Here is a 25,898-nt window from a genome sequence, read left to right on the forward strand (position 1 = left end):
TTACAGGGTATGAAAGAGAAGTGGAGCTCCCGCTGCCACCTCTGTGGCCAGGGGCTCCCCTCCTGAGTTCGCCTCCCGAGGGTCCACTGCTGCTGCTGCCGTCGCCTCCCGAGGGTCTGCTGCTGCCATCGCCTCCTGAGGGTCCGTTCCTGCTGCCGTCACTTCCCGAGGGTCCACTGCTGCTGTTGTCGCCTCCCAAGGGTCCGCTGCTGCTGCCGTCGCCTCCCGAGGGTCCGCTTCTACTACCATTGCCCCGGGTCACCGGAACTGCTTCACCTGGGGTTGCTGTCAGCCCTGCTTTTCTGCAGGAAATACTGTGGCTGGAGCCCCACAAGGGGGGGCTGCTGGCTATGAAGAAGGGGGGAGAAGGTCAGGAGACTACCCCCATAGACAGCCGTGGTTGGAGGAGGACCTCCCAACGTGGCTGCCACCTTTGGCCTGTTGCTGCCCCTGTTCCTGGGCCGGGACTATAAACCGGGACTTTGGGGACTAAAGGGGGAGGTGGCCTTTTAAGGCCATGTGTGCTTGTGACGGAAAGATGAGTTCTGTTGATGAATCTTCCTCCCGACCTGTGAGGGCGCTAAAGAACGAGAGGAGAAGTATCTGGAAGGGCTGGCCTGACAGTTCGTTTCCGGGTCAGGGAAGTGGGTCAGCCTGGAAAGAAGCGCGACTCTGTTGTAAGACCGTATTGATTTGAAAGGTAAATGAGAGGCAGCTGCAATAAGGCAGCTGCAACCGTTTAACTAGATATCATGCGGGATTACACATAGGGGCCAGGGTAACGCTGATCTTTTCCTTCGTTTGGGTAAAAGCTCAGCAGAGAGAAGGACCGAGAGAGGAGCTCTCGTGCAGAAAGAGAAAAACCGTATTGTGTATTGTGTTTTGGGTTTTGTCTGTTTTGTAATTGTCTGCGTTTTGCACCACCAGACAGTTAACTCACCTATCCGGAGCTGTCGACCAGGGTCAGCACAATCCGGATCCCCACTGCACAGAACAGTCACAACATTCACGTGTCTTCACGCACCACAAGCACGTCTGCACTCACCCGGGACTGGTGACCGTGCGTTCGTTTTTGTTCGGGACTGTGCCCTGCTTTGTTATCTCCGTGCTTTACACATCGTTGTGTATAGCCGGGGATTTATTATTTGACGGTCACCAGACCTGGATTACAAATAAAAGCACTTTTTTCACTGAATCACTGTTGTCTGTTCATGACTCCTGCACCGCATCACCGCGACATCTGTTCCCCTTACCAACCACTTTGCCACAGTGCTGCATACAAGGGGAGGCATATGTGGCGGAGTGTCCTAGCCCTATATACATGTGTGCGCTGTATTATTATTATATATATATATATATATATATATATATATATATATATATATATATATATATATATATAGTGTTTTGGGCTGACGGACGAAAGCCGTCCATCATTGCTTGCTGTTTTAGACCGGCGGAAAGCCAGTCTCAAAGAGTGGATGGGGGATGAGGTATGTCAGGACACAGTTATTTTTTTTCTTGGATAACACCCACAATCAAACCTGACCTAGAGATTCACAGAACACAGCTGTGTAACAAGTATGAAGGCAGAATCTCAAAGCATTTTTTATCTCCTGGGAACCAAAAAGTCACCTGACCCCCAATGTGGCAGCCATCTTAGGTCACAGGTCAAAGTGAAGAGTGTGTTTAGATTTTGCTGCAGAGTTTCCACAAAACTGGAAATTTCAAGTTGCAGCTGCAATGGTTTATGAGATATTAGCTGTAGTAGGTGCAGTGATGACAGGTTGACTAACTCATACTATAATACAAGCTCCCATTACAGGGATGCTTCAAAAGATACAAAATCACAGAGGGGTGCAGCTGATAAAATTGAATCACACACCCTGAAAAAAAAAAAAAAAAAAAAAAGGAAGTACAGGTGCTGACTTTGAGAGTTTTGCTTGTTTTTTGTAGCTTCCTCTTTACAGAAATAACCTCTGACACAAGTTGTTGATTTTGGGGAACTGTGTCTTAATTATAATTAAGAATACAAGATGACTACATTTCCCCTGAGTTTTCAGTAGCCGCTCCAGATCTCGTAGGTTCTTCCTGTGTTAGCTTCATGCTGGCCTACTTCCATTCTGCTACAAACTTATGACAATCTAACAAGATGTCTGGTGAAGTTCTCTACTCCAATGTCAAGTTCACTCGAAAACCAGGTGACCGAGCAGCTGATAAACTGTGTGCAGGTGAGTTTTGTAAGCTTGATGCTTTATTACATGAAGAACGGGCTCCATTTAAAATTGTTGCGCACATTTTTCTGTGCTTTGCTGACACACTTCCCTGGGTCTCAGACTCTGCTGTGTAACTCTCTGTGCCAGTTTGCAGTGGTAAAGAGCTCCTTTGCTGTAACAGGACTTGTGTTTCTAATGTTGCGGAGGTGGGAAGGAGATTTATGCTCATCCATAACTATTAAACACTCAATAGTGCTACATCTAGAAATAAAGAAATTTCATAAATTCAATGACACATGTTTTGACAAGTTTTTCTCAATTTCTTCAATGTTTTTCTGCTCAACGAAGATAAACCGTTTTCTGGAATGAGGATACTTCTGGAAGTTGTCTGTTTCTGGTATATGTATTGAAGTGCACTGCGAGAAATGGTCTCAGTTTAATTGATTAATAAAAGATATGAGAAAAAAATTTAATATTATTTGTTTAGGGGTGAAAATGATGGGAAGGGCTGTCCACAGCAAACAAACATAAATCAGTCCTCACCCTGCAATAGCTTACTGTACCTTTTGAACTAATTTTAAAATACTCTGAGACGGTCTTGAACTATCTGTAATCCTGATGTATTTGTAATTGAGCTATACTGTGTGTGTGTGTCCGTGTGTGTGAACTACTGTGTTAATGAGATGGCATCCTCTCAGAAAGAAACACCACACGGAACAATCCACTGTGAGCAGAGTGTTGCAGGGGGGTTACACTCTGGTGTACCATCTGGATTCTGTGACTGAGAGCTATACTGAGGCCAGATGAGTGCTTTAATTTTATGACTAAAACATAAACTAGATCTAAACAACGACATGAATATATTAGTTCAGTTAACTAATATTTCATTCTCAAACCAAGTGTCCCTTTAAAGCAAGCGCAGAAGCAATGGCAATTTTCCAGAGATGAATGCAGGTTCTGTAACTACAAAACTACTCATGAACTGGAAAAGTGAGGTACAATCCTAGAAACTAATAAGCCTGTCCTTATCGTATATGTCACTATGTGTATTTGTGCCTTTTTTAGACCATGGTTTGAAAACAATGGGTTGATTACCCGACGTGAGCGCACTATTATGCCAGATAAGTGAGTGTTGGTGCCAATTGAGTTTGTTTCCTGACTGAAATGATGGAAGGCAGGATGACCCTACCCATGGCCACATTGAGAGGCATCAGGACAGATCCTGTCCAGTTCATTTTATGAGTGATGCAGTGTGTGAATGAAGCAGACGGAGATAATTGTAATCCAGTTGGGAAAGGATTTATTTATAGTTTGCAGTTCTGGCGACCAAACAATAATCCCCTGGCAATACACAAAAATGTGTATGGCACAGTGTAAACAACAAGGGGATTGCAGTCCCAAACAATAAACACAATATCCGCCCCACAATAATACTAATACTGTCACCAGTCCTGGGTACATGCAGTAGTGCTCGTGGTGGGTGATACAAGATTATTTAGTGACAGTTGTGAAGTGCTGTTCCGGCTTTCTGCTGGCCCTTACTACACTGAGAGGTGTCCAGTCTCCTTGATAAAGCATCAGCGTTGGCATGCTGTGCTCCTTCTCTGTGTATTATTACACAGTCGTACACATCAAGTTCTAAAATCTAATGCCCTCTTCTTCCTGTGGGATCACCGTCGACTGGAGTTTTCTTGAGACTCAGCAACGGTTTGTGGTCTGTGACAACTTTAAAGGAGCTGTGTGACAAAGTGCCCGCCCCTGTGTATATTATCTGTTATGTTGCGTGTGGTTTGTTAAATGTTGGTGTATAGTCATTGGTACACAGGATATAAACGGGTCTGTGTAACACAAGTGTTTAAAATGTATATTTGTATTCAGTCACGGGATTGTACATCACTTCACGTACATTTAAAGTAGTTAATATGTGAGCATGAGGTTGCACATAATTAATTCACGTGCTGGGATTCAAGTGAATAATTAATTGGTAATTGAATCCCAGCAAAACAGTATATATAGATGCACGTTTTGCTAATTCGGGGTTGGGTGTTCGGTGATTAGGGAACCGGAGAGAGAGGAGAAGGAGAATTAGAAGTAAATATCAATTGCTATTGCGTGCTAGTGGGATTAGCACGATACTTGTTCATTTATCTGCTCACCGTGTTTGTTAGTGTGTCTGTCCGTGCACCGTGTTTGTCTGTATAGTCTGTTTTGTTTGCCTTTTTGTTTTGGCGTAGAGTGCCGTGTCCTGTTTTCTGTTTGTTTAAACCCTTTTATTTTGCAATAAACCGGCGCAAGCAAGCGCCATCATCATTTCGCATCATCTGTCTTTGTGTTCATTCCTTTTCCTGGCTCTGACACCACCCACTTCAGCCGTCTTTGTGACAAGCTGCCAGACAGAAAGTGCCGTATAGACCAGAGTATTTCACACACAAAAGCTCACAAAAGCTCTCACCTCCATAGGTGTTCTTGGTGTTGGCCAGTCTTTCACTTTGTCCAGGTTCCTGGAGTCTGGTCTGAGACTATCCTTTGAGATTACATGTCCCAGGAAAGAGACTTCGTCTTGTGCAAGTTGACATTTATTGGCCTTCAGTTTTAGTCCTGTTGCAGGTGTGCCAAGAGTTGCTTGAGTATTGAGTGGACTGTAGTTAAACAAAATGTCCACAAGCAGACAAGGTTCTTGGCCGTGAGCAAGAAAAAATTGAGTGATTCTCCATCCCCTTTTATGCCATCGCACATGACCCCTTAGTAAACAGTGTAACCGCCCCTCCAATCTGCGGCTGCCTTGTTGTTTCCCTTCCGGGTCAATGCGTTATTGCAATGGAATCCCGCCCACTTTCTAGCTGGCCGACTTCCCTTGAACTCTGGGAATTAATTGTTAGGCCAACTCTTCCAGGGAACTATGTTCTAGCTGCTTAGTACCTTCACAGGCTGGGAGGGAGATTTACAACCAAGAATCATTGTATTTCTGTCACACTGCCATAGAAAGTTCCACTCAAGTCTGTCAAATGCCTTCTGTGCATCTAACGATAGGACCGCACAGGCATTGTTCTTCATACATTTTTCTAGATGTAAAGCTACAATTCTAGAATACAGCTTCATGTCTGAGTTAATCAAAAAGATTGAATGATAATTTCAGTTTTTTAGGAATCAGAGAAATTACAGCAGTATTGACATCACAATGAAATGCAACTTTGTCGACTTCTGAGTGTATTGTGTCCAGCCAGATTGGGTGTCCAAAAACAACAACACCAATACCGTCAAGTCCTGTGGTTTTGCCTTTTTTTGCATTCTCCAGTCCGATTTCTAATTCATCCAGAGAGACAGGTTTGCCTAATTCTGTTGGCTCTACCTCAGATAGTTTTGGTAGGGTCAGGTTGTGCAAGAAATTAGCACATGCCATCTCATCTAACATGGAGTTATACAAATAAGTTATACAAAGCAGAAAAAAAGAGCTGAAAGGTGCACTAACCTCTTTTGGATCACAAATGAGTTTGATTTTTTTACATGAGAAATGAAAGAAGTATTGTCTCTTATGAAGCATTTTGTAGCCTCCCACAACATAGCTGGGTTGTTCACTGAACTCCTGTTAATTTCTAAAAATTCCACTAGCTTAATTTTAACTCTGGGTTTTGTTGTAAAGTTACATTGAATTGCCAGCGTATTTAATTTTGCGCTGTAGGGCGGAATTGAAATCCACACTGTATGGGGTTGTGATCGAGGATAATCGCAGGGAGCACTGTCATTGGGGTGTGACTAAAACCCATCCGGTACACGGTCCGATAAACTTTTAGTCCCACCCGGTACCGCCCAATACACATACAAATACATATTAATAATAAATAGCTTCTTACAGATACAGGTGTCTATTTAAAGAATATTTGATATATTTTACATAGCCTAGTTTTTGCAGTAGCAGAACTTGAAGTAGGAACATTGCCAACACAAGCTGTTCATGGTTCTGAATGAGAGGTAGGTGAACCTACTTATCTGTTTGCATAACAATTAATTAACTAATCTGAAAATATACATCTCATTGATTCACTGTTTGATTTGTCACTTGATTTAATGTTTGTCTTTTTTATTTTACACTATGTATAAATCACATTTATTTTTTGCACACTACTTTTGTTGCTATTATTGGATTAGCTACTACAACACTTCATATTAGCTGCTCATGTATAGTTTACTTTGAGTTGTTGTGATCACAAGTTTTTTAAGATTCTGATCAATGTGAATTAAAGAAACTAAATGACAAGCTTGGTTTCTTCTCACCCAAATTAAACTGTATTGATAGCAGTCATAGTTGTTGTAATAGTGGAAAACACTAGTGGAGGCTTTGAGTAAATTGTTGATGCTCATAACATCCATACATTGTAACTCCTGGATGTGTCTAAGACTTTTGCACAGCAGTGTATATACGAATGAATAACAATAAATATGAATAATAAATAACAGCAGAGATTAACTTAATTAATTAATTAATTTATTGAAGCATTAGAAGCATTTTAAAACTCAAAAGGCATACCCATCAGGACATTTTTAACAGGAAAGCCTTTTTCATAAAGGCAGCAACAGTGCTCCTGCTTGTAAGTTCAAACATGTATCTGGCTGTCACCTAGGCTAAAACCTAATAGTATTAGTAATACAGTCAGTAGTCAGGTCTCTCGCAGATGTGCCGGTGTCACAATGCATGTCTCCCAATAACCTCAAATTAAGTGTGACTCTAGGTCACAAAGAGAGACACACACACATACAAATGCTGATATACTGACAGCAAAGACATGGACAGAATAAACGGAAGAACAGATACAAGTTGCCTAATAAATTTCAAAAACGAAATATGTGATTAAAAGAGGGCATATATTCTTTTACTCTGGTCTCTACAGAGTTTAAATTAGATTGACCAATGGAAAGGGATGAGAAGTTCTGAGAAGTATTGATGGACTCCAGTGGGTCAAAAAGCAAGATGTGGATTTATAATTCTAAATCTGAAGTCTTTAATTGCATTTGCACAGAAAGTCTTACTCATAGCCCTTACTCGTACCAACACAAAATAAAAATAGCAGTAGGTTACAAACACTGTCAGATTTATCAGACGGGATTTAAGGTGTATGGTAGCGGGCAGGACTCTAGGTGTATGAGACGGGACTAAAAGTGTATTGGACGGTACGGGACGGGTTTTAGTCACACCACTGTTATTGTATTTGCAAACGTAACTAAATTAGGTGAAGACAGAATATAGTCAGTTCTTGAGTGCATTTTATGACATGAGGAAAAATAAGTGTAGTTTTTTCCAGGAAAAGGTTATACAGACACCAGCTACATTTATTATTAAGGTCAAGTGCTAATTGATTTAATGCTTGGGACGCTGATTACTGTGAACCTGTGTGTCTTGTTGCAAATCAAAATCAGCGTTCATATCTCCTCCAATTATTACACAATACTCAGATAATGAGAGTAATTCATTTGTTAGAAGAGGGGGAAAAATGTGGGTAAAAAACAGTGGGGGCATATCATAGCCAGTATATTGTTTGGGGTGGATGGAGATTTTTTTATTGATGGATAATAACACTAGCGTGGCAAGGATTCTGAACTTCCCCCCTCTCCCCTGTAGACCGCCCCACCCCCTGTGTCTATAACATGTGGCAGCCACATAACGCAGTTCTTGGTCCCCAAATCCCACCCCCCAACTTTTTATTACTAATGTAAAATGAAAAATATCAGACTATTTAAAAGAATATAATCATTCTATTCTCTTCTTTCTTAGTCACCTCCCAAACATCATGAACAAACGACAGTTCCTCATACATTTTCACCTAGAACATCCCTGAAACAAACCTATGAACATATATAACTTTATAGAAGACGATATAATACTTATCAGCCCATTCAGGTTGTATGTGCTTGTGACAGAGATCCAATGACGCTTGGTGTTAGATCTCCTTCCCGACCGATGAGGGCATTAGAAAGAAGGAACAGAGCAACCTTAAACAAATGGCAAGACAATTTAATCCAAAGGGTAGGTGGAAGTCGGCCATTTAGGAAAGGGGCGGAGCTACGGCACCCAAGCTCACTGACCCGGAGTGTAAACGATGTGGCATCTGAGGATTGGCAGAGCGGATGCACTTGTTAACCTAGGGGTCATGGGTGAGGGTATAAATAGGGGTGTGTGGCTTTGTGATCTGTTCCTTTGCAGATAGTTACACTAAATAACCAAGAAGGAGCCTGTCTTTTATACCGAAACCGTAAGTGTTCTGCTTGTTTGTGTATTAACACTTGTGTTGTTTTCACTAAGACTACTGAGCACGATCTGGAGCTGCAGCCGCAGGCCAGCATAAAACCCGGATATCACCACTCACCTTTCCACTACAGGAACTGTCACTTTGCACCACGAGCACTAAAATCACGCACTATCAGAATTGTGTCTGTGTTTTGTGTTTTGTGTGGGTGAAAGAACTGGACTGTGGGTTACGGGTCAAACCCGTGGGAATATAATCAGAAGTGATACACGCTGCTGTACCACTTCCAACGTTATTATTATTTGCAGGTTTGCTATAAGGCTCAAGTCAACTGGGACCCTGCCTGATTGGTGAAGCCCAGGCAGCATACCAGGCAATGGGAGATAATGACGCCGCCCAGTACGACCTAGTAAAGCTGGCCATTCTCCACTGTCTGAACATCATGGAAGAAACTCACCGTGTGAGGTTCAGGGAGTATAAAAGGTCCCCGGATATACGCCCCAGGGTGGTCGCGCAGAAACTCTGTGACCACATGGTACACTGGCTCACCCTGGAGCTAAAAACAAGTGCACAGATGGGTGAGGCCATCGTTATCAAGCAGTTTTGCCATATGGTCGGCGCCGAGACCCAAGCGTGGATACGGCGCCACAACCCCGACACCCTGGACCAGGCAGTAAAACTCGCCAAGGACTTTGAAGACACCCTGGTATCAGCCCAGACTGGACTACTGACGACGCCAGGCCAACGGACCTTCTGAGCTCCACCTCCTCCCTCTGCTCCACCAGCTCTATCACCAGGACCAGGACAACGACCTCCTAGAGCGCCGGCCCCAATGGGCAACCTTGCCCCCCCCCCAGTTGAGACCAAAGTTAACCCCCAGCTGGGGTAGAGGTGCTGCCCCCGCCCCATTGCCATACCAGCAGAGGGACAGATCATTAACCTCTGTGCCCTCCTTTCCCCCTACCTGTTTTAGGTGCCACCAGCCAGGTCATCAGGCCAGGTCATGCCCATTTGTGATAGAGTGCGACGTGGCCGTGCAATCTGGCATCTGAAGTGGGTAAGTGAGAGAAAAATGGTCAGGAGGGGCCTTGTATTTTTAATGTGATTTTGGGCAATGAGAAAACCCATGCATTAGTGGATACAGGGTGTGGTCAGACCTTAATTAGAGCATCTCTCCTAGGCGGTGTGTTGTGGCAGCCACAAGGTCAGGTGGCGATCTCCTGTATCCATGGAGACACAGCAACATACCCCACAGTTAAAGCATATTTATCGGTTGGTCCAATTAAACGTCACCTGGTAGTGGGGGTGGTGGAAAGGCTACCACATCCAATTATTCTGGGTCGAGACTGGCCAAACTACAAAGATTTGCTGAAATTAATGGCAGTCCCGACCATACACGTAAAAGTGGCAGAAAAAGCCGAAAAGGAAACAATTGGTAGCGTATTTCCTTTTCAAACGGAAATGATCTCTCCCCTATTCCGGCCGAGAAAAACAAATAAAGAGAGAAGGTTGAGAAAATGGGAGGGAGCATTGATGGGACAAGACTGGGGGCTGGTGGGAGCCTGCTATAATGGTGAAAAATGCCAGTCAAAGGGGGTTGGAACGCAATGTGACCGAGAGGGCGAGGTTACTGGGCCATCAAGGGCAGATGCTACTCCCGTCCCTCTCAATGTACCGGACATGTAGTACTCAAATGTGGACATAGTGTGGGGCCAGAAAAACGACACTTCACTAGTGCACATTTGGGGATAGGTCCGGTCTATTGAAGGTAAGGATGTTGAAGGCGCTGGGGCACTAGTATTTCCACACTTCATTATCAAGGGGCAATTACTACATAGGGTAAACCTGGCCGCATGCACAGGACAGCCTGTAACACAATTATTGGTTCCCTCGTTCTGTCGGCCGGAGGTCATGAGGCTGGCGCATGATATCCCTTTTGTGGGGCACCTCGGAGCCGACAAGACAAGGGAACGAATATTGGCTCGTTTTTTTTTGGCTATGTGGCAAAGTGGCTAGTGGAGGGGAACAGGTATAGCGGTGATGCGATGCAGGAGTGACAGGCAGACAACAGTTTCCAGTGAAAAGGTGCTTTTATTTATAATCCAGGTCTGGTGACCATTAAATAATAAATCCCCGGCTATACACAACAATGTGTAAAGCACGGGGATAGCAATAATAGGGCACAGTCCCGAACAAAACGAACACACGGTCACCAGTCCTGGGTGAGTGCAGACGTGCTTGTGGTGGGTGAAGACACTGTATTTTGTGACGGTTCCGTGCAGTGGTGATCCGGATTGTGCTGACCCTGGTCGACAGCTCCGGATAGGTGAGTTAACTGTCTGGTGGTGCAAAACGCAGACAATTACAAAACAAACACAACACGCAATTCCTCTTTACAACGAGAGCTCCTCTCTCGATCCTTCTCTCTCCAAGCGTTTAACCCAAACGAAGGAAAAGACCAGCGTTACCCTGGCCCCTATATGTAATCCCGCATGATATCGAGATAAACGGTTGCAGCTGCCTTATTACTTGCAGCTGCCTCTCGTTTACCTTTCAAATCAATACGGTCTTACAACAGAGTCGCGCTTCCCTCCAGGCTGACCCACTTCCCTGACCCGGAAACGAACTGTCAGGTCAGCCCTTCCAGATACTTCTCCTCTCGTTCTTTAGCGCCCTCACAGGTTGGGAGGAAGATTCATCACCAGAACTCATCTTTCCGTCACATATCCCACCGCTCAGAGTGGAGCCGAAGGAACACTCGGCTAAATCTACCTTCCCCATTACTCCCCCCTCCCGGGAAAAATAATCCGCATTTTGGTGGTCTTTCCCCGCACGGTGTACCATGTGGTACATGAAGGGCTGCAATGCCAGATACCACCGAGTTATCCGGGCATTGCTGTCCTTCATTGTGCTTAACCACTTGAGTGGGGCGTGGTCTGTGACCAGATCAAATGAGTGTCCCAGCAGGTAGTATCGTAAAGAGTGAGTAGCCCATTTAATGGCCAAACACTCTTTTTCGACTACGGAGTAGTTGCGTTCCCGAGGTAACATTTTTTTACTGAGGTATAATATCGGGTGCTCTACTCCAGCTACTTTTTGGGACAAGACTGCACCCAAACCTACATCCGATGCGTCGGTGTGGAGGATGAATCTCTTGGTGAAATCCGGTGTGATAAGAGTGGGGGCCTGGCAAAGTGTACGCTTAATAGTATCAAACGCTCCCTGACACTCAGCTGACCATTTAATTAAATTTGGAGCACTCTTTTTGGTGAGGTCGACTAACGGGTTAACCACTGTGGCGTACTCGGGGATGAAGCGGCGGTAATAACCGGCTAAGCCCAGTAGTGACCTCACCTGAGTCTTGGTTTTGGGGATCGCTGCATCAACCAAAGCCTGGATTTTGGTGACTACAGGTCTCACCCTTCCATTCCCCATTAAAAATCCCAAATATTGAGTCTCTGTTTTGGCAAACGCACATTTCCTCAAGTTAGCTGTCAGCCGGGCTGCCCTTAGAGACTGAAGAACGGCTGCAACCCTAGCCAAATGCTCTCGCCAGGTGGAGCTGTATATCACCACGTCATCAATATACGCTGCTGCATATTCATGATGTGGGCGTAAAACCTGGTCCATCAGTCTCTGAAAGGCAGCGGGCGCACCATGTAGCCCAAACGGCATGGTTTTAAAGTGGAACAGCCCTTCTGGTGTTGAAAATGCGGTTTTCTCTCTGGAGCTGCGGGTTAAAGGGATTTGCCAGTATCCCTTCGTCAGGTCCAGAGTGGAAATAAACCTCGCTTTTCCCAGTCTGTCTAAAAGGTCGTCGACCCGAGGCATGGGATATGCATCGAACTTAGCAATAGCGTTCACCTTTCTGAAATCCACACAGAAGCGGTTGGTGCCGTCTTTCTTAGCCACTATGACGATCGGACTGCACCACTCGCTCCTGGAAGGCTCAATCACCCCAAGCTCGAGCATATCCCATACCTCTTTGCGAACGCCACTTCGTCGACTTTCCGGGATCCGGTACGGTCTCTCTCGCACTGTGACACCTGGTGGAGAGATAATGTCATATTCAACTAAATTTGTCCTGCCGGGCACGTCAGAAAAAACATCGCTGAACTCCTCAATAAGCTTACGCAGCTCTCTTTGCTGATCCGGAACCAATTGTTCCCCCATAGAAATCGCTCTTGTGCTCGGGGTCTCTGGACAGGGACCTAAATCATCCTCCATATTGCCTGGGGCTATAAATAAGACCTCCCTTGCCTGCCAGGGCTTTAACAAATTGACATGATAAATTTCACGTTCATTTCGGCGATCGGGCTGTCTAATTTCATAATTTACTTTCCCTATAGCCCGAATCACCTCATACGGCCCCTGCCATTTAGCACACAGTTTCGATTCAGATGAGGGAAGTAGCAGCATTACCTTGTCCCCTGGTCGAAAGGTTCGAATCCGTGCAATGCTGCTGTTGTCGGTGCTGAGCCGATCTGAGGTTGTCTTGGGCCAAACGACCGACCAAATCCAGCCGATCTCGTAGTAGGAGCACATACTTCACTACATTTTTAGACGAGCCTTTGTGCTCCTCCCACCCCTCTCTCAGCAGGTCGAGAATGCCGCGAGGCTGCCGGCCGTACAGGAGCTCAAAGGGGGAGAACCCCGTTGAACTCTGCGGCACTTCTCTCACCGCAAAAAGGAGGTAGGGAAGAAGCGATGCCCAATGTTTCTGCTCCTGTGTTACAAATCGCCTCAGCATCGACTTTAAGGTCTGATTAAAACGTTCAACCAAACCGTCCGATTGTGGATGATAAACGAACGTCCTGATGGGACGTATTTTTAATATTTTGTACACCTGCTGTAACGTATTGGACAAAAAATTGGTTCCGTGATCAGTCAAAATCTCCTTGGGGATCCCTACTCTAGCCATAATCTGCGCTAACTCGGTGGCTATTGCAGCTGCACTAGTGGACCTCAATGGAACTGCCTCTGGGTATCGCGTTGCATAATCCACCACTACTAATATATGCGTATACCCGGAGTCAGAAGGTAGCAACGGGCCCATTATGTCCATTGCAATGCACTCGAACGGAGTGGAAATAATCGGCAGTGGGATCAAAGGAGCGGGGCGCACTCGACCTGGCGCTACTCGCTGGCAGTCTGGGCATGTGGCTACATATTTCGACACATCAGTATGAAGACCGAGCCAATAGAATCGAGCCAATATTCGCTCCCTCGTCTTCTCGGCTCCGAGGTGCCCCGCAAAAGGGATATCATGCGCCAGCCTCATGACCTCGGTCCGACAAGACGGGGGAACCAATAATTGTGTTACAGGCTGTCCTGTGCCCGCGGCTAGGTTTACCCTATATAGTAATTGCCCCTTTATACTGAAATGTGGATATACTAGCGGCCCAGCGCCATCAACATCCTTACCTTCAATGGACCGGACCTGCCCCCAAGCGTGCACCAGTGACGGGTCGTTCTTTTGGCCCCACACTAGGTCCGCGCTTGAGTACCACGGGTCCGGTATATTGAGAGGGGCTGGAATAACCTCTGCCCTAGTCGGCCCAGTAACCTCGCTCTCTCGGTCACACTGCGTTCCCACTCCCTTCGACTGGCGTTTGTTACCATTACAGCACTCTCCCACCAGACCCCAGCCTTGTCTCAAAGACGCTCCCTCCCATTTCACGGTCCGTCTCTCCTTATTTGTTTTTCTAGGACGGAACAGAGGGGAAAACATTTCAGTATGAAAAGGAAACACATCACCAATCCGTTCCTTTTTCCCTTTTTCTGCCACGTTTACGTGTGTGGCTGAGACTGCCATTATTTGCACCAATTCTTTGAATTTTGGCCAGTCTCGGCCCAGAATAACTGGGTGCGGCAACCTTTCCGCCACCCCGACTACAAGGTGACGTTTTATCGGTCCTACCGATAAATATACTTTTAGTGTGGGGTATGCCGCCGTGTCTCCATGGATACAGGAGATGGCCACCTGACCTTGTGGCCGCCACGACATACCGCCCAAGAGAGCTGTCCTGATCAAGGTTTGCTCACACCCTGTGTCCACTAACGCGTGGGTTTTCACATTCCCTAAAACCACGTCAATCAGACAGGGCCCCTCCCAACCGTTTTCCCCCTGCTTACCCGTTCCAGGTGTCCAGTTGCATGCAGCCACGTCACACTCCATAGCAGCGGGGCATGACCTGGCCCTATGTCCTGGCTGGTTACACCTAAAACAGAGTGGAGGGACAGAGGGGGCATAGGTTAAATATCTGTCCCGCTGCTGGTAGGGCAACGGGGCAGGGGCAACACCTCTACCCCAGCTGGGGGCCATCCTCGGTCTCCATGGGGGGGAGGCAAGGGGGCCCAACGGGGTCGGCGGTCTGGGAGGTCTGGGTGCCGGGACCGAGGGTGATGGTGGTGGTGTTGGAGGAGAGGGAGGGAGAGGTTGGTTCCTGAGCAGGGCAGGGGCTGACAGGATCCCGACCCGGGCTGACGTCAAAGAGTCCTCAAAATCTTCGGCCAATTTGACCGCCTCCTCCAGGGTGTCAGGGTTGTGGCGCCGTACCCACGCCTGAGTTTCGGCGCCGACCACATGGCAGAATTGTTCCACCACAATGGCTTCCCCCATTTGTTGAGCGGTCTTCTTCTCTGGGGTCAGCCAATGGACCATGTGGTCGCACAACCGCTGTGCCACCACCCTGGGGCGTGTCTCCGGGGCTCTCCGGTATTCGCGGAACCGCGTCCGGTGGGTCGTCTCCGCGGTGATGTTGAGACGACGGAGGATAGCCTGCTTGACTAGGTCATAGTCAGTGGCGTACTGGTCGCTCAGGGCTTGGTAAGCTGCCTGCGCTTCCCCGACCAGGCAAGGTCCTAGCTGGCTTGCCCAGAACTCCCGAGGCCATCCCGCCGCGGTTGCCAGCCGCTCGAACGCCACCAAAAATGCCTCCGGATCATCCTCCGCCGTCATTTTCATGGCCCGTGCCTTCGGGGCCGACATCAATGATGTTCCGGTAGGGGTCGCTCCTGCAGCAACGATCAGCCCTACCCGTTCAATGAGCGCCGTATAGCGCTCCTCCCTCCGTCTCTCCTCTGCATCCCGTCTGGTCTCCAGTGCCTGCAGCAGCTCCGCCAGCGCGTTGCGGTCCATAGTCCCGTGTTCTGACACCACGTGTGGCAAAGTGGCTAGTGGAGGGGAACAGGTATAGCGGTGATGCGATGCAGGAGTGACAGGCAGACAACAGTTTCCAGTGAAAAGGTGCTTTTATTTATAATCCAGGTCTGGTGACCGTTAAATAATAAATCCCCGGCTATACACAACAATGTGTAAAGCACGGGGGATAGCAATAATAGGGCACAGTCCCGAACAAAACGAACACACGGTCACCAGTCCTGGGTGAGTGCAGACGTGCTTGTGGTGGGTGAAGACACTGTATTTTGTGACGGTTCCGTGCAGTGGTGATCCGGATTGTGCTGACCCTGGTCGACAGCTCCGGATAGGTGAGTTAACTGTCTGGTGGTGCAAAACGCAGACAATTACAAAACAAACACAACACACAATTCCTCTTTACAACGAGAGCTCCTCTCTCGATCCTTCTCTCTCCAAGCGTTTAACCCAAACGAAGGAAAAGACCAGCGTTACCCTGGCCCCTATATGTAATCCCGCATGATATTGAGATAAACGGTTGCAGCTGCCTTATTACTTGCAGCTGCCTCTCGTTTACCTCTCAAATCAATACGGTCTTACAACAGAGTCGCGCTTCCCTCCAGGCTGACCCACTTCCCTGACCCGGAAACTAACTGTCAGGCCAGCCCTTCCAGATACTTCTCCTCTCGTTCTTTAGCACCCTCACAGGTTGGGAGGAAGATTCATCACCAGAACTCATCTTTCCATCACAGGCTAGGATAGAGATGTGTCGAAATATGTAGCCACATGCCCAGACTGCCAGCGAGTAGCACTGGGTCGAGTGCGCCACGCCCCTTTGGTTCCACTGCTGATTATTTCCACCCTCTTTGAGCGCATCGCAATGGACACAGTCGGCCCTTTGCTACCTTCTGACTCCAGGTATACGCATATACTAGTGGTGGTAGATTACGCAACACGATACCCGGAGGCAGTTCCAATGAGGTCCACTAGTGCTGAGGCGATAGCCAAAGAACTAATGCAGATTATGGCAAGAGTAGGGATCCCCAAGGAGATATTGACTGATCATGGAACTAATTTCTTGTCGAACACGTTACAGCAGGTATGTAAAATACTAAAAATACGTCCCATCACAACGTCGGTTTATCATCCACAGACGGGCGGTTTGGTGGAACGCTTTAATCAGACCTTGAAGGCGATGCTGAGACGGTTTGTAAATCAAGAGCAATTAAATTCATTGTAAATCATTGGGCATCGTTGCTTCCCTACCTCCTTTTCGCAGTGAGAGCGGTGCCGCAGAGTTCGACAGGGTTCTCCCCCTTCGAACTCTTGTACGGCCGACAGCCTCGCAGCATTCTTGATCTGTTGAGAGAGGCATGGGAGGAGCACAAAAGCTCGTTTAAAAATGTAGTGCAGCATGTGCTCCTACTCAGAGATCGCCTAGATTTGGTCGGTCGTTTGGCCCAAGACAACCTCAGATCGGCTCAGCACCGACAACAGCAGCATTACAACAAAAATGCATGGATTCGAACCTTTCGACCAGGGGACAAGGTAATGCTGCTACTTCCCTCATCCGAATCAAAACTGTGTGCTAAATGGCAGGGGATGTATGAGGTGATTCGGGCTATAGGGAAAGTGAATTATAAAATTAGACAGCCCAATCGCAGTAATGAAAAATAAATTTATCATATAAATTTATTAAAGCCCTGGCAGGCAAGAGAGGTCTTATTTATAGCCCTTGGCAATGTAGAGGATGATTTGGGCCCTGAGCTAGAAACCTCTAGCACAAAGAACATTTCAATGGGGGAACAATTACTTCCTGATCAGCAACGTGAGCTGCGCATGTTAATTGAGGAATTTAGTGATGTTTTTTCTGATGTGCCCGGTAGAACTAACCTTGCTGAATATGACATTATCACTCCGCCAGGTGTCACGGTGAGAGAGAGACCATACCGGATCCCAGAAAGTCGATGGAATGGCGTTCGCAAAGAGGTATGGGACATGCTCAAACTTGGGGTGATTGAACCTTCCAGGAGCGAGTGGTGCAGTCCGATTGTCATAGTGATCAAAAAGGACGGCACCAACCATTTTTGTGTGGACTTTAGTAAGGTAAACGCCATTGCGAGGTTTGATGCATATCCCATGCCTCGGGTTGATGAACTTTCCACCCTAGACCTGACGAAAGATACTGGCAGATCCGGTTAACTCGTAGATCCAGAGGGGCTGTTCCATTTCACAACCATGCCGTTTGGGCTTCATGGTGCGCCCGCTGCCTTTCAAAGACTTATGGACCAGGTTTTACATCCACATCGTGAATATGCGGCAGCGTATATTGATGATGTGGTCATTTACAGCTCCACCTGGTGAGAGCATTTGGCTAGAATCACAGCCGTCCTTAAGTCTCTAAGGGCAGCCCGGCTAACAGCCAATCTGCAAAAATGTGCATTTGCAAAAAAACAGACACAATATTTGGACTTTATAGTGGGGAATGGGAAGGTGAAACCTGTTGTCAGCAAGGTCCAGGCCTTGATGAATGCGACAATCCCCAAAACCAAGGCTCAGGTCAGGTCTCTGTTAGGGTTGGCCGGTTATTACAGCCGCTTTATCCCCGAGTATGCCACAGTGGTCAATCCCTTAATTGACCTCACCAGAAAGAGCGCACCAAATTTAATTAAGTGGTCAGCAGAATGTCAAGGGGCGTTTGATACTGTTAAGCAGAAACTATGCCAGGCCCCCACTCTCATTACTCCAGACTTCACCAAGCGATTCTTCCTCGACACCGATGCATCGGATGTGGGTTTGGGTGCAGTCCTGTCCCAAAGGGTAAATGGAGTAGAACATCCCATACTGTACATTTGTAAAAAAAAATGCTCCCTCGGGAGCGCAACTACTCCGTCATCGAAAAGGAGTGTTTGGCCATTAAATGGGCTACTCACTCCTTAAGATACTACCTGCTGGGGCACTCATTTGATCTTGTCACTGACCACGCCCCACTCATGTGGTTAAGCACAATGAAGGACAGCAATGCCCGAATAACTCGGTGGTATCTTGCTTTACAACCCTTCATGTACGACACGGTACACCTTGCGGGGAAAGACCGTTAATTTATTCTCGGAGAAGGGAGTCATGGGAAAGATAGATTCAGCCGAGTGTTCCTTTGGCTCCACTCTGAGCAGTGGGATATCTGACAGAAATACAATGAATCTTGGTTGTAAATCTCCCTCCTGACCTGTGAGGGCGCTAAGCAGGCAGGCTGGACTGGCTGGCCTGACAGTTCTTTTCCCAGGTCGTGAAGTCAGTCAGTCTGGAAGAAGGCGACACTCTGTTGCAAGAACGTATTGACCCGGAAGGGAAACGATGTAGCTGCCACAGAGTAAAGGCAACTGCATTTGTTTACCAAGGGGTTATGCGTGACAGCATATAAGGGGAATCAGAATCAGAATCACATTGGACTGTGCAGAGCTGTCATACACAGTATATGAATCACACAACTATTCTGGCTCTTCAGCTTTATTCATTACAAATTATAGGCTTTCAATATTTTCTTCCCCTCATTCTTTTGTAGATTCTCTAGTTTTATAGACTTCTTTATTTTCACTTTCTTTAACAGAATGAATTGTAAAGCCCTGGTTAGCACTCTTTTAATGGGGAGCAGTGATAATGTTGCTCAGGCTAATAAGCGGTAAGACAATGGATTTTCAGTCCTTGGTTAGCTCTCCTTTAAAGGCTGGGCAGAAGTAATTTAAAGACTGTAAGAGGTAAGAGAATGGATTTAATAAAGCCTTGCTTAGCACTGCTGTAAGTTGAACTTGATTTTAAAGCAGTTAATAAGAGCCTACTATTTGATGCTCGGCTAGTAAAATGGTCAGATCAGATGTTCACTTCTCCTGTGTTTTGTTTGTCTTCACTCCCAGGAAGGGAAGGTGATGTCACCTATGCTACACTGAAGTTTGCAGTAACTCCAAGCTCCCAGCAGCAGCAGCAGACAGACCCCACCCACACAGCAGGTGAGCCCATGAATATTACTGCTGTCAGTGTCACCATGTTGCATTACATTCTCCCTTACGTTTTCATGATGTCCGGAATCATTCTGAGTGCTTCTTATTGTCAATACTCAGCTATGGTTTATTCGCTTTAGTCTGAGTGTTAAGGTGCTTTGACCTGAATTCAATGTCTGCTCTTCAGTTCTAGCTGCCAGGTTCTCTTTACCCACACAGCGTGGATCAGCAGAGTGTCTGTATTGTAGAGAGTGCAGTCTAGTGAACACATACAGCGAATCAAGTTTCCTTTTAAGCCAACCGCAGAACAGCTTTGCTGTATTTATCCACACACCCTGTTGAAACACCTGTTAAATAGCTCCTGAACTGCAGCTTTGTGAACAGGGCTCGCAGTGCTGGACTGTTTTAAAGGGCTCCTCAAGTTTGACATTGCTTTTGCAGAAGCTCTGAGCTCCCAGCAGCAGCTCCAAGCCTCCAACAGCAGTGTGTGGGACAATGTTATTAAAATAGCAATGCTGCCCTGTGGCAGAGTAAGGGTTCTGTCTACAAATACTGTGGTGTTTTGGTGAGGGTTGGCAAGGATAGGGTTAATTCCTGTACCTGCCAAAATCATGTAAGAATGTGGCTGCTCCCAAATTGAATCATTGGTGTTAATTGGGAGCAGCCATGTCACATAAAAGGAGAGCTAAGGGGTCCATTTGAGGAGGAAGTTTGGTGAGTTTTTTGTTTAAAAGATCAGTTCAATGAAGGCTCTGCCCTGCCTGAACAGTGTACCTGTGGGTTTTTTTTTTTTTTTATTGTTTTTTTTTTTTTTTTTTTTATTGTTTTGTTTGTGGGTGTTTTTGCAAAAAACAATGTTCTAGTCAGGTTACTTAATTGAGACGGGAGGATGTTTCTTTGTTACATGGACACGATACTTGAAGAGGAAAAAAAGCTACTTTAGAAAAGTAATTATCTTTTCGTCAAATAGAAGTTTGGGATAAAACAAAACCAAACCATTGTCGGCTACTCAAACTGCAGCTTCTGAGTCTCTGTATCTCTGTTAACCTGTCACATGCCCATGTCATCTCACTTCTTTAATGGCAACTGTTTGGGCACATCGGAAAAATATCTTTGTCCTACAGAAACAAACATGTATTTCTGCTATGAGACTGTCAATCATTTCATGAAGTCTTTTCAATGCTGCAGTTTATCTTGTGACTGAGTGTTTGAAGTTATAATCACAGAAAGTTTCTTTAGTATACTGTGTACTGTATCCTGACCTGTGCTCTCTCTCCTCAGACCCCACCCTGCCTGTGAGTGCTGCTGGCAAAGCCTCTTCATACAGACAGTCTGCACTGGTCCTCCTCATCCTGAGCTGTCTCTTACTGATTGCTGTCATCTCCCTCGCTGTGTATCGTGAGTATTCACACACTGTTAGCAGGGTTTCAAATCGCTTGTGTGGTATTGTGACAGGGTGGCTTTGTGGTGACGTCAGGCCAGAATGCAGGAAGAATAAGACAGTCAAGGTACTGCAGGGCAAAAAGGCACGACGTGCACAGTTTATTTAAACAAGGACAAAATAAATAAAAACAAATCACAAACACAAAAACAAACCCCTAAGGTCCGGCTGGGCAGTAGCCTTCACTGATCTTACAAGTTTTGGTTTTCCTCGCTCCTCTCGCTCTCCCATACTAACCTCTGTACACCCACCCAGAGTGCAGAGAGATGCAGGTTTTTATACAGGTGACCATCTCCTATTAATAAATTCATTAAATATGGAGATGGCCACCTTCTGCACAAAGTTTTTTAATGTCCCATCCATTCTGCAGCACCATACAAAGCATACAGCTCTTCACTGTCAAAAACAATAACAAAACACGGCTACACCATTGCATATACTAATAATAATAATAATAATAATAATAATAATAATAATAAAAACATATATACAAGCAGGGCTTTGCCCTGCCCCTTTTAATAATGTGCAGGGCTCTCTCCTACTGCAGATATTCTCTATTTTAATCATCACCTCACAATGGGACCATTTCACAAACAACTGATTAAAAGTTTTGTTTTTTAAAAGTCTAAGTTGATGAATTAAATAAAGTCTGACATTCAGTTTTATTCTCCTTTACATTACAAAGTCCATGAAACTGTTCTAAACTGATGTTAGCTTCTTCAATGAAACTCAAAGAAAGTGTCATGAATTTCAAAGTTTTATTCACATAAATGGACTTGTGAAAAGAGCATTCAGATACCAATTTCCCTTGATCAGTATGTGAAGTATGGACAGTGAATACCACTGCATTTCAGAGTCAGATTTACTGAACTGATTAATCAGCTTTAAACATGTGCAGAACAAGCTGGTTTAGTGCACTCGATTGAACAAAACTGTAATTCACGCTTGTCTGTTTTGCTTGTTTTTCTCAGACTTCAAAACTAAAGAAAACCCTGAGAAATACACCAGCCTGTCCACAAATTATTCATCATTACTGGATCGGCTCCATAACTTGAGCAGTGACTACAGCAACCTCAATAAGAATCATTCTGAGCTGCAGAGTAACAACAGCAGACTCCAAAAAGAAAATTCTGAATTGAAAAAGAACAATACTGAGCTTTCTGTGAAATCATCAATCTTGAATAAATATTGTCCTCTCAAAGAAGGCTCTTCAAAGGGTGAGTTGTGCATTCTATACAATCCCATCATTATTATCATTAACAGAGCGGACTGGATGAAAGAAATAATTCACCTATCTACTCTCTCAATCAATACAGACGGGTTAGGGTTGACTGGTTTGAAGAGCACAGCATTGACTGGGGGTGGGGTACTGAATGGGGTATCAGTCTTGGCTGTCAGTCCAGTCACTACTGCCCCACCCCTAGTTCTGCATTCATGGAACATGGACACTATGAAAGCAAGCAAGGGCTCAGAGTAATGAGGTTAAACGGGGAAAAATGAAGCAACCCTCCATTTACTCATCTGTCCCAATACTAGTCTGAGGGGAAGGGAGATGCAGTATCCTTCTGATAAAATCATGCTAATGCTCAGAATCAAGCCCTGTGTTGTAGGTGCAGCCCCCTTCAGATCTCCAGATGTTTTTGTTTAACATGCACTGCTTCTTTCTCTCACTGTGCAGAGCGGGTTTGTTGTCCAGAGAAGTGGGTGCAGTTCAATGGAAAGTGCTACTACTTCTCAACTGATACAATGGACTGGAACTCCAGCCAGGCTAGCTGTGTGTCAATGGGAGCAGACCTCGTAATTATAGAGAGTGAGGCAGAGCAGGTACGGTATTGCAAAAATTCAAGTTAAAAAATGATTTTGCAGAAAACCGACTGTCAGGAAAAATTGCTGTTCATGTATTTCTTAATTTCCTTTCCTTTAAGTACAGTAAGGGTCTCTCTTTCTTTAACCTTTAGCAGTCCATTTATTCAGCGCTTGTCAGGCACGTCAGGTTCAATTTATTTTCATATGCACTATTTTACATGTGCTATTTAAAATATATATGTTTTCAGAATAAAACAAGTTTAAAAGGCCCTGCATAGCAAAAGGACATCAGTACTGCATCTCCAGCCAAGCCCCACCCCTTGTTCACTGTATTTTTCACATACCTCTTTATAGACATGCATACTGATTTATCCTCTCCTTATCACTCGTTTTATCACCAATCTTCTCAATAATGCGATCCAAGTCATTATTTTATTACTATAACATCTCAAAAAGCTCTGCAAATGTCTGTGATATTCTTTGAGTGCTCGTTAGTGTCCGTGTTATTTCTGTGGCGCAGGGGCTACAGTATGTGTATTATTTTAACTAAGCAAAATGTTGCTAAAGGGAGGTCGTTTTCTGTTTAGAGGTTCTTATTAGATAAAGCTAAATCCCAGACTGGGCAGAATTCCTACTGGATGGGCCTGACTGACGCTGTTACTGAAGGAGTCTGGCTCTGGGTGGACGGCGCTCCTCTCAATGACAAGGCAAAGTAAGAGCTTCAGTCTCACTCAGGATTAAAAGCATACATCAGTAAACAACCTAGTCATTTTCTACTGACAATGTGTGAAACTGACTGGCATTCTGCTCATCACTTTCAGATACTGGCACAGTAAGGAGCCGGATGACTGGAAGAAAGAGGACTTGTCTGGGGAGGATTGTGCACGTCTTGTATACGAGATACATTGGGCAAATTCTCTCTATACCTGGTTTGATGCATCGTGCACATGGCAGCAAAATAGAAGGATTTGTGAAAGAACGGCAGTGATAATTAATATTTAAAATCAGTGCGGGTCTGTTTCACTTTCTCTCTCTATTTAGATAGCAAACAAGCTACACAATCAATACCATAAGTTACTTACATTTAACTTTATCAAACTATGGTATCCAAGTGTTTTTATGAAAAATATAAAACAAATACACATTAAAAAAAATCAATCCAGAGCTTTTATAAAGAGTTTGTTGATTCAAATGCCATTTCTATTACTGTTTTTAAATTTCCCCTGACATTTGCAATCATTTATAAAAACAGATCTAGAGAACAATGATAAGAACTAGGAACAATTACAAACATTCCTTAGAAAAGCTTTCCATAGTAGCACAGCAAAGTGTAATGAAGCACACAGAGAGGGAAATTCCTACTGCTCATCTTTATCTTTTTTAGTTCTCCTGAGAAGAAATTAAAGTCTCAGTTTCATATCATGTATATCTCTAACATGTCTGAAATGTTTCTCCTAAAAGAACTACTGGAGAAATAAAATGAGCAACAAATTAGATGTATGAGAGACACATGAGCATTAGAAGAGAAATAAAACTGAGCAGTATGAGAAATAAGCGATATCTCATTTTCCTATCAATTACATCTCTTCAGTGTCTCAAATGTTTCTCCTAAAAGCGTTATTGGAGAAATACAAAAATCATTAAAGTGACAAATAATACTTATAGTTTAACCTTCCTTCCATTTCCTCAAGAGTTAAGAGTTATTACTTTTCCTGTAATGCGTTTTGAGATTCAGAAGTTTGAGTTTGTTATTACAAATTCCAGCTTATTCTCTTTTGAATGCTTTAGAATAGTACCCAAGACAATTTTTGCTTTTACTGCACAAATGTCTACCTCTAATAGTATGGGCCTATAAATCTCTCTAAGTCTCTCTGCAGCATTTACCCTCCAGCATAAACTACGCAAAATAATGAATATCACTGTAATAAAGGTAAAAATCATTCTTATATTCAATTTCAAGAAAAACAGCAAACAATATATTTCACTATATAACAAAACTTAATTTTATTCTGAATAGTTTATGCAGAAAAGCGAATATTTTTGACTGTAGAATACTAAATGTTTGGATTATGCACTGTTCTTTGTCAAGATGTTTTATAAAACAAATTAAGCTTGCTCTAAGCTTTTAAAACAAGACGGTGTCAAAATGCATTTTTCTTAGTTAAAAGAACCAATCAAAATCATTTCAGACATGTCATTATACTGTATATTAACAAATGAAAAGGGCTTTGTTTATGTTAAACCAATTAATTTAAATTATCTCCCTGAAGTTGTCTTGCAAGATGAAAAACGTGGCTAGTCTGACACAGAGAGACATTTATATGGGGCACACAATGTTAGTAAGGAAACGATTTGGGGAAGTTGCTGCAGTGCACAAGGGTTCAGCAAAAGGCTTTTGATCACTGTGCATGGTAAATTGGCTTCCCCGCCACACTTCCTCATGCTGACTTTAATCTGTTAAAGCTTCAGCCTCCTACAGGCAATTTCCACCTGGAGGGCTATGACCTTAAACAAATCACATTATCTTCCAAAGTACATTAAGAACATTAAGAACATTAAGAAAGTTTACAAACGAGAGGAGGCCATTCGGCCCATCTTGCTCGTTTGGTTGTTAGTAGCTTATTGATCCCAAAATCTCATCAAGCAGCTTCTTGAAGGATCCCAGGGTGTCAGCTTCAACAACATTACTGGGGAGTTGATTCCAGACCCTCACAATTCTCTGTGTAAAAAAGTGTCTCCTATTTTCTGTTCTGAATGCCCCTTTTTCTAAACTCCATTTGTGACCCCTGGTCCTTGTTTCTTTTTTCAGGCTGAAAAAGTCCCTTGGGTCGACACTGTCAATACCTTTTAGAATTTTGAATGCTTGAATTAGGTCGCCACGTAGTCTTCTTTGTTCAAGACTGAACAGATTCAATTCTTTTAGCCTGTCTGCATATGACATGCCTTTTAAGCCCAGAATAATTCTGGTCGCTCTTCTTTGCACTCTTTCTAGAGCAGCAATATCTTTTTTATAGCGAGGTGACCAGAACTGAACACAATATTCAAGATGAGGTCTTACTAGTG

The 25,898-nt window shown here is 44.7% G+C and overlaps 1 protein-coding gene across 1 annotated transcript; it reads left to right on the plus strand.

Moving 5' to 3' along the window:
- Positions 1-2,063: 2,063 nt before the first annotated feature.
- On the plus strand, positions 2,064-24,802 carry LOC121326233 (asialoglycoprotein receptor 1-like). The gene is made up of 7 exons (XM_041269463.1): positions 2,064-2,231; positions 19,505-19,597; positions 20,870-20,986; positions 22,001-22,246; positions 22,708-22,853; positions 23,423-23,547; positions 23,657-24,802. Exons 1-7 carry the CDS (start codon positions 2,153-2,155, stop codon positions 23,835-23,837), a joined length of 987 nt encoding a protein of 328 aa, XP_041125397.1. The 5' UTR covers positions 2,064-2,152; the 3' UTR covers positions 23,838-24,802.
- The last annotated feature ends 1,096 nt before the right edge of the window (positions 24,803-25,898 follow it).

Source organism: Polyodon spathula, chromosome 13, assembly GCF_017654505.1.
Source record: "Polyodon spathula isolate WHYD16114869_AA chromosome 13, ASM1765450v1, whole genome shotgun sequence".
Lineage (NCBI taxonomy): Eukaryota > Metazoa > Chordata > Actinopteri > Acipenseriformes > Polyodontidae > Polyodon > Polyodon spathula.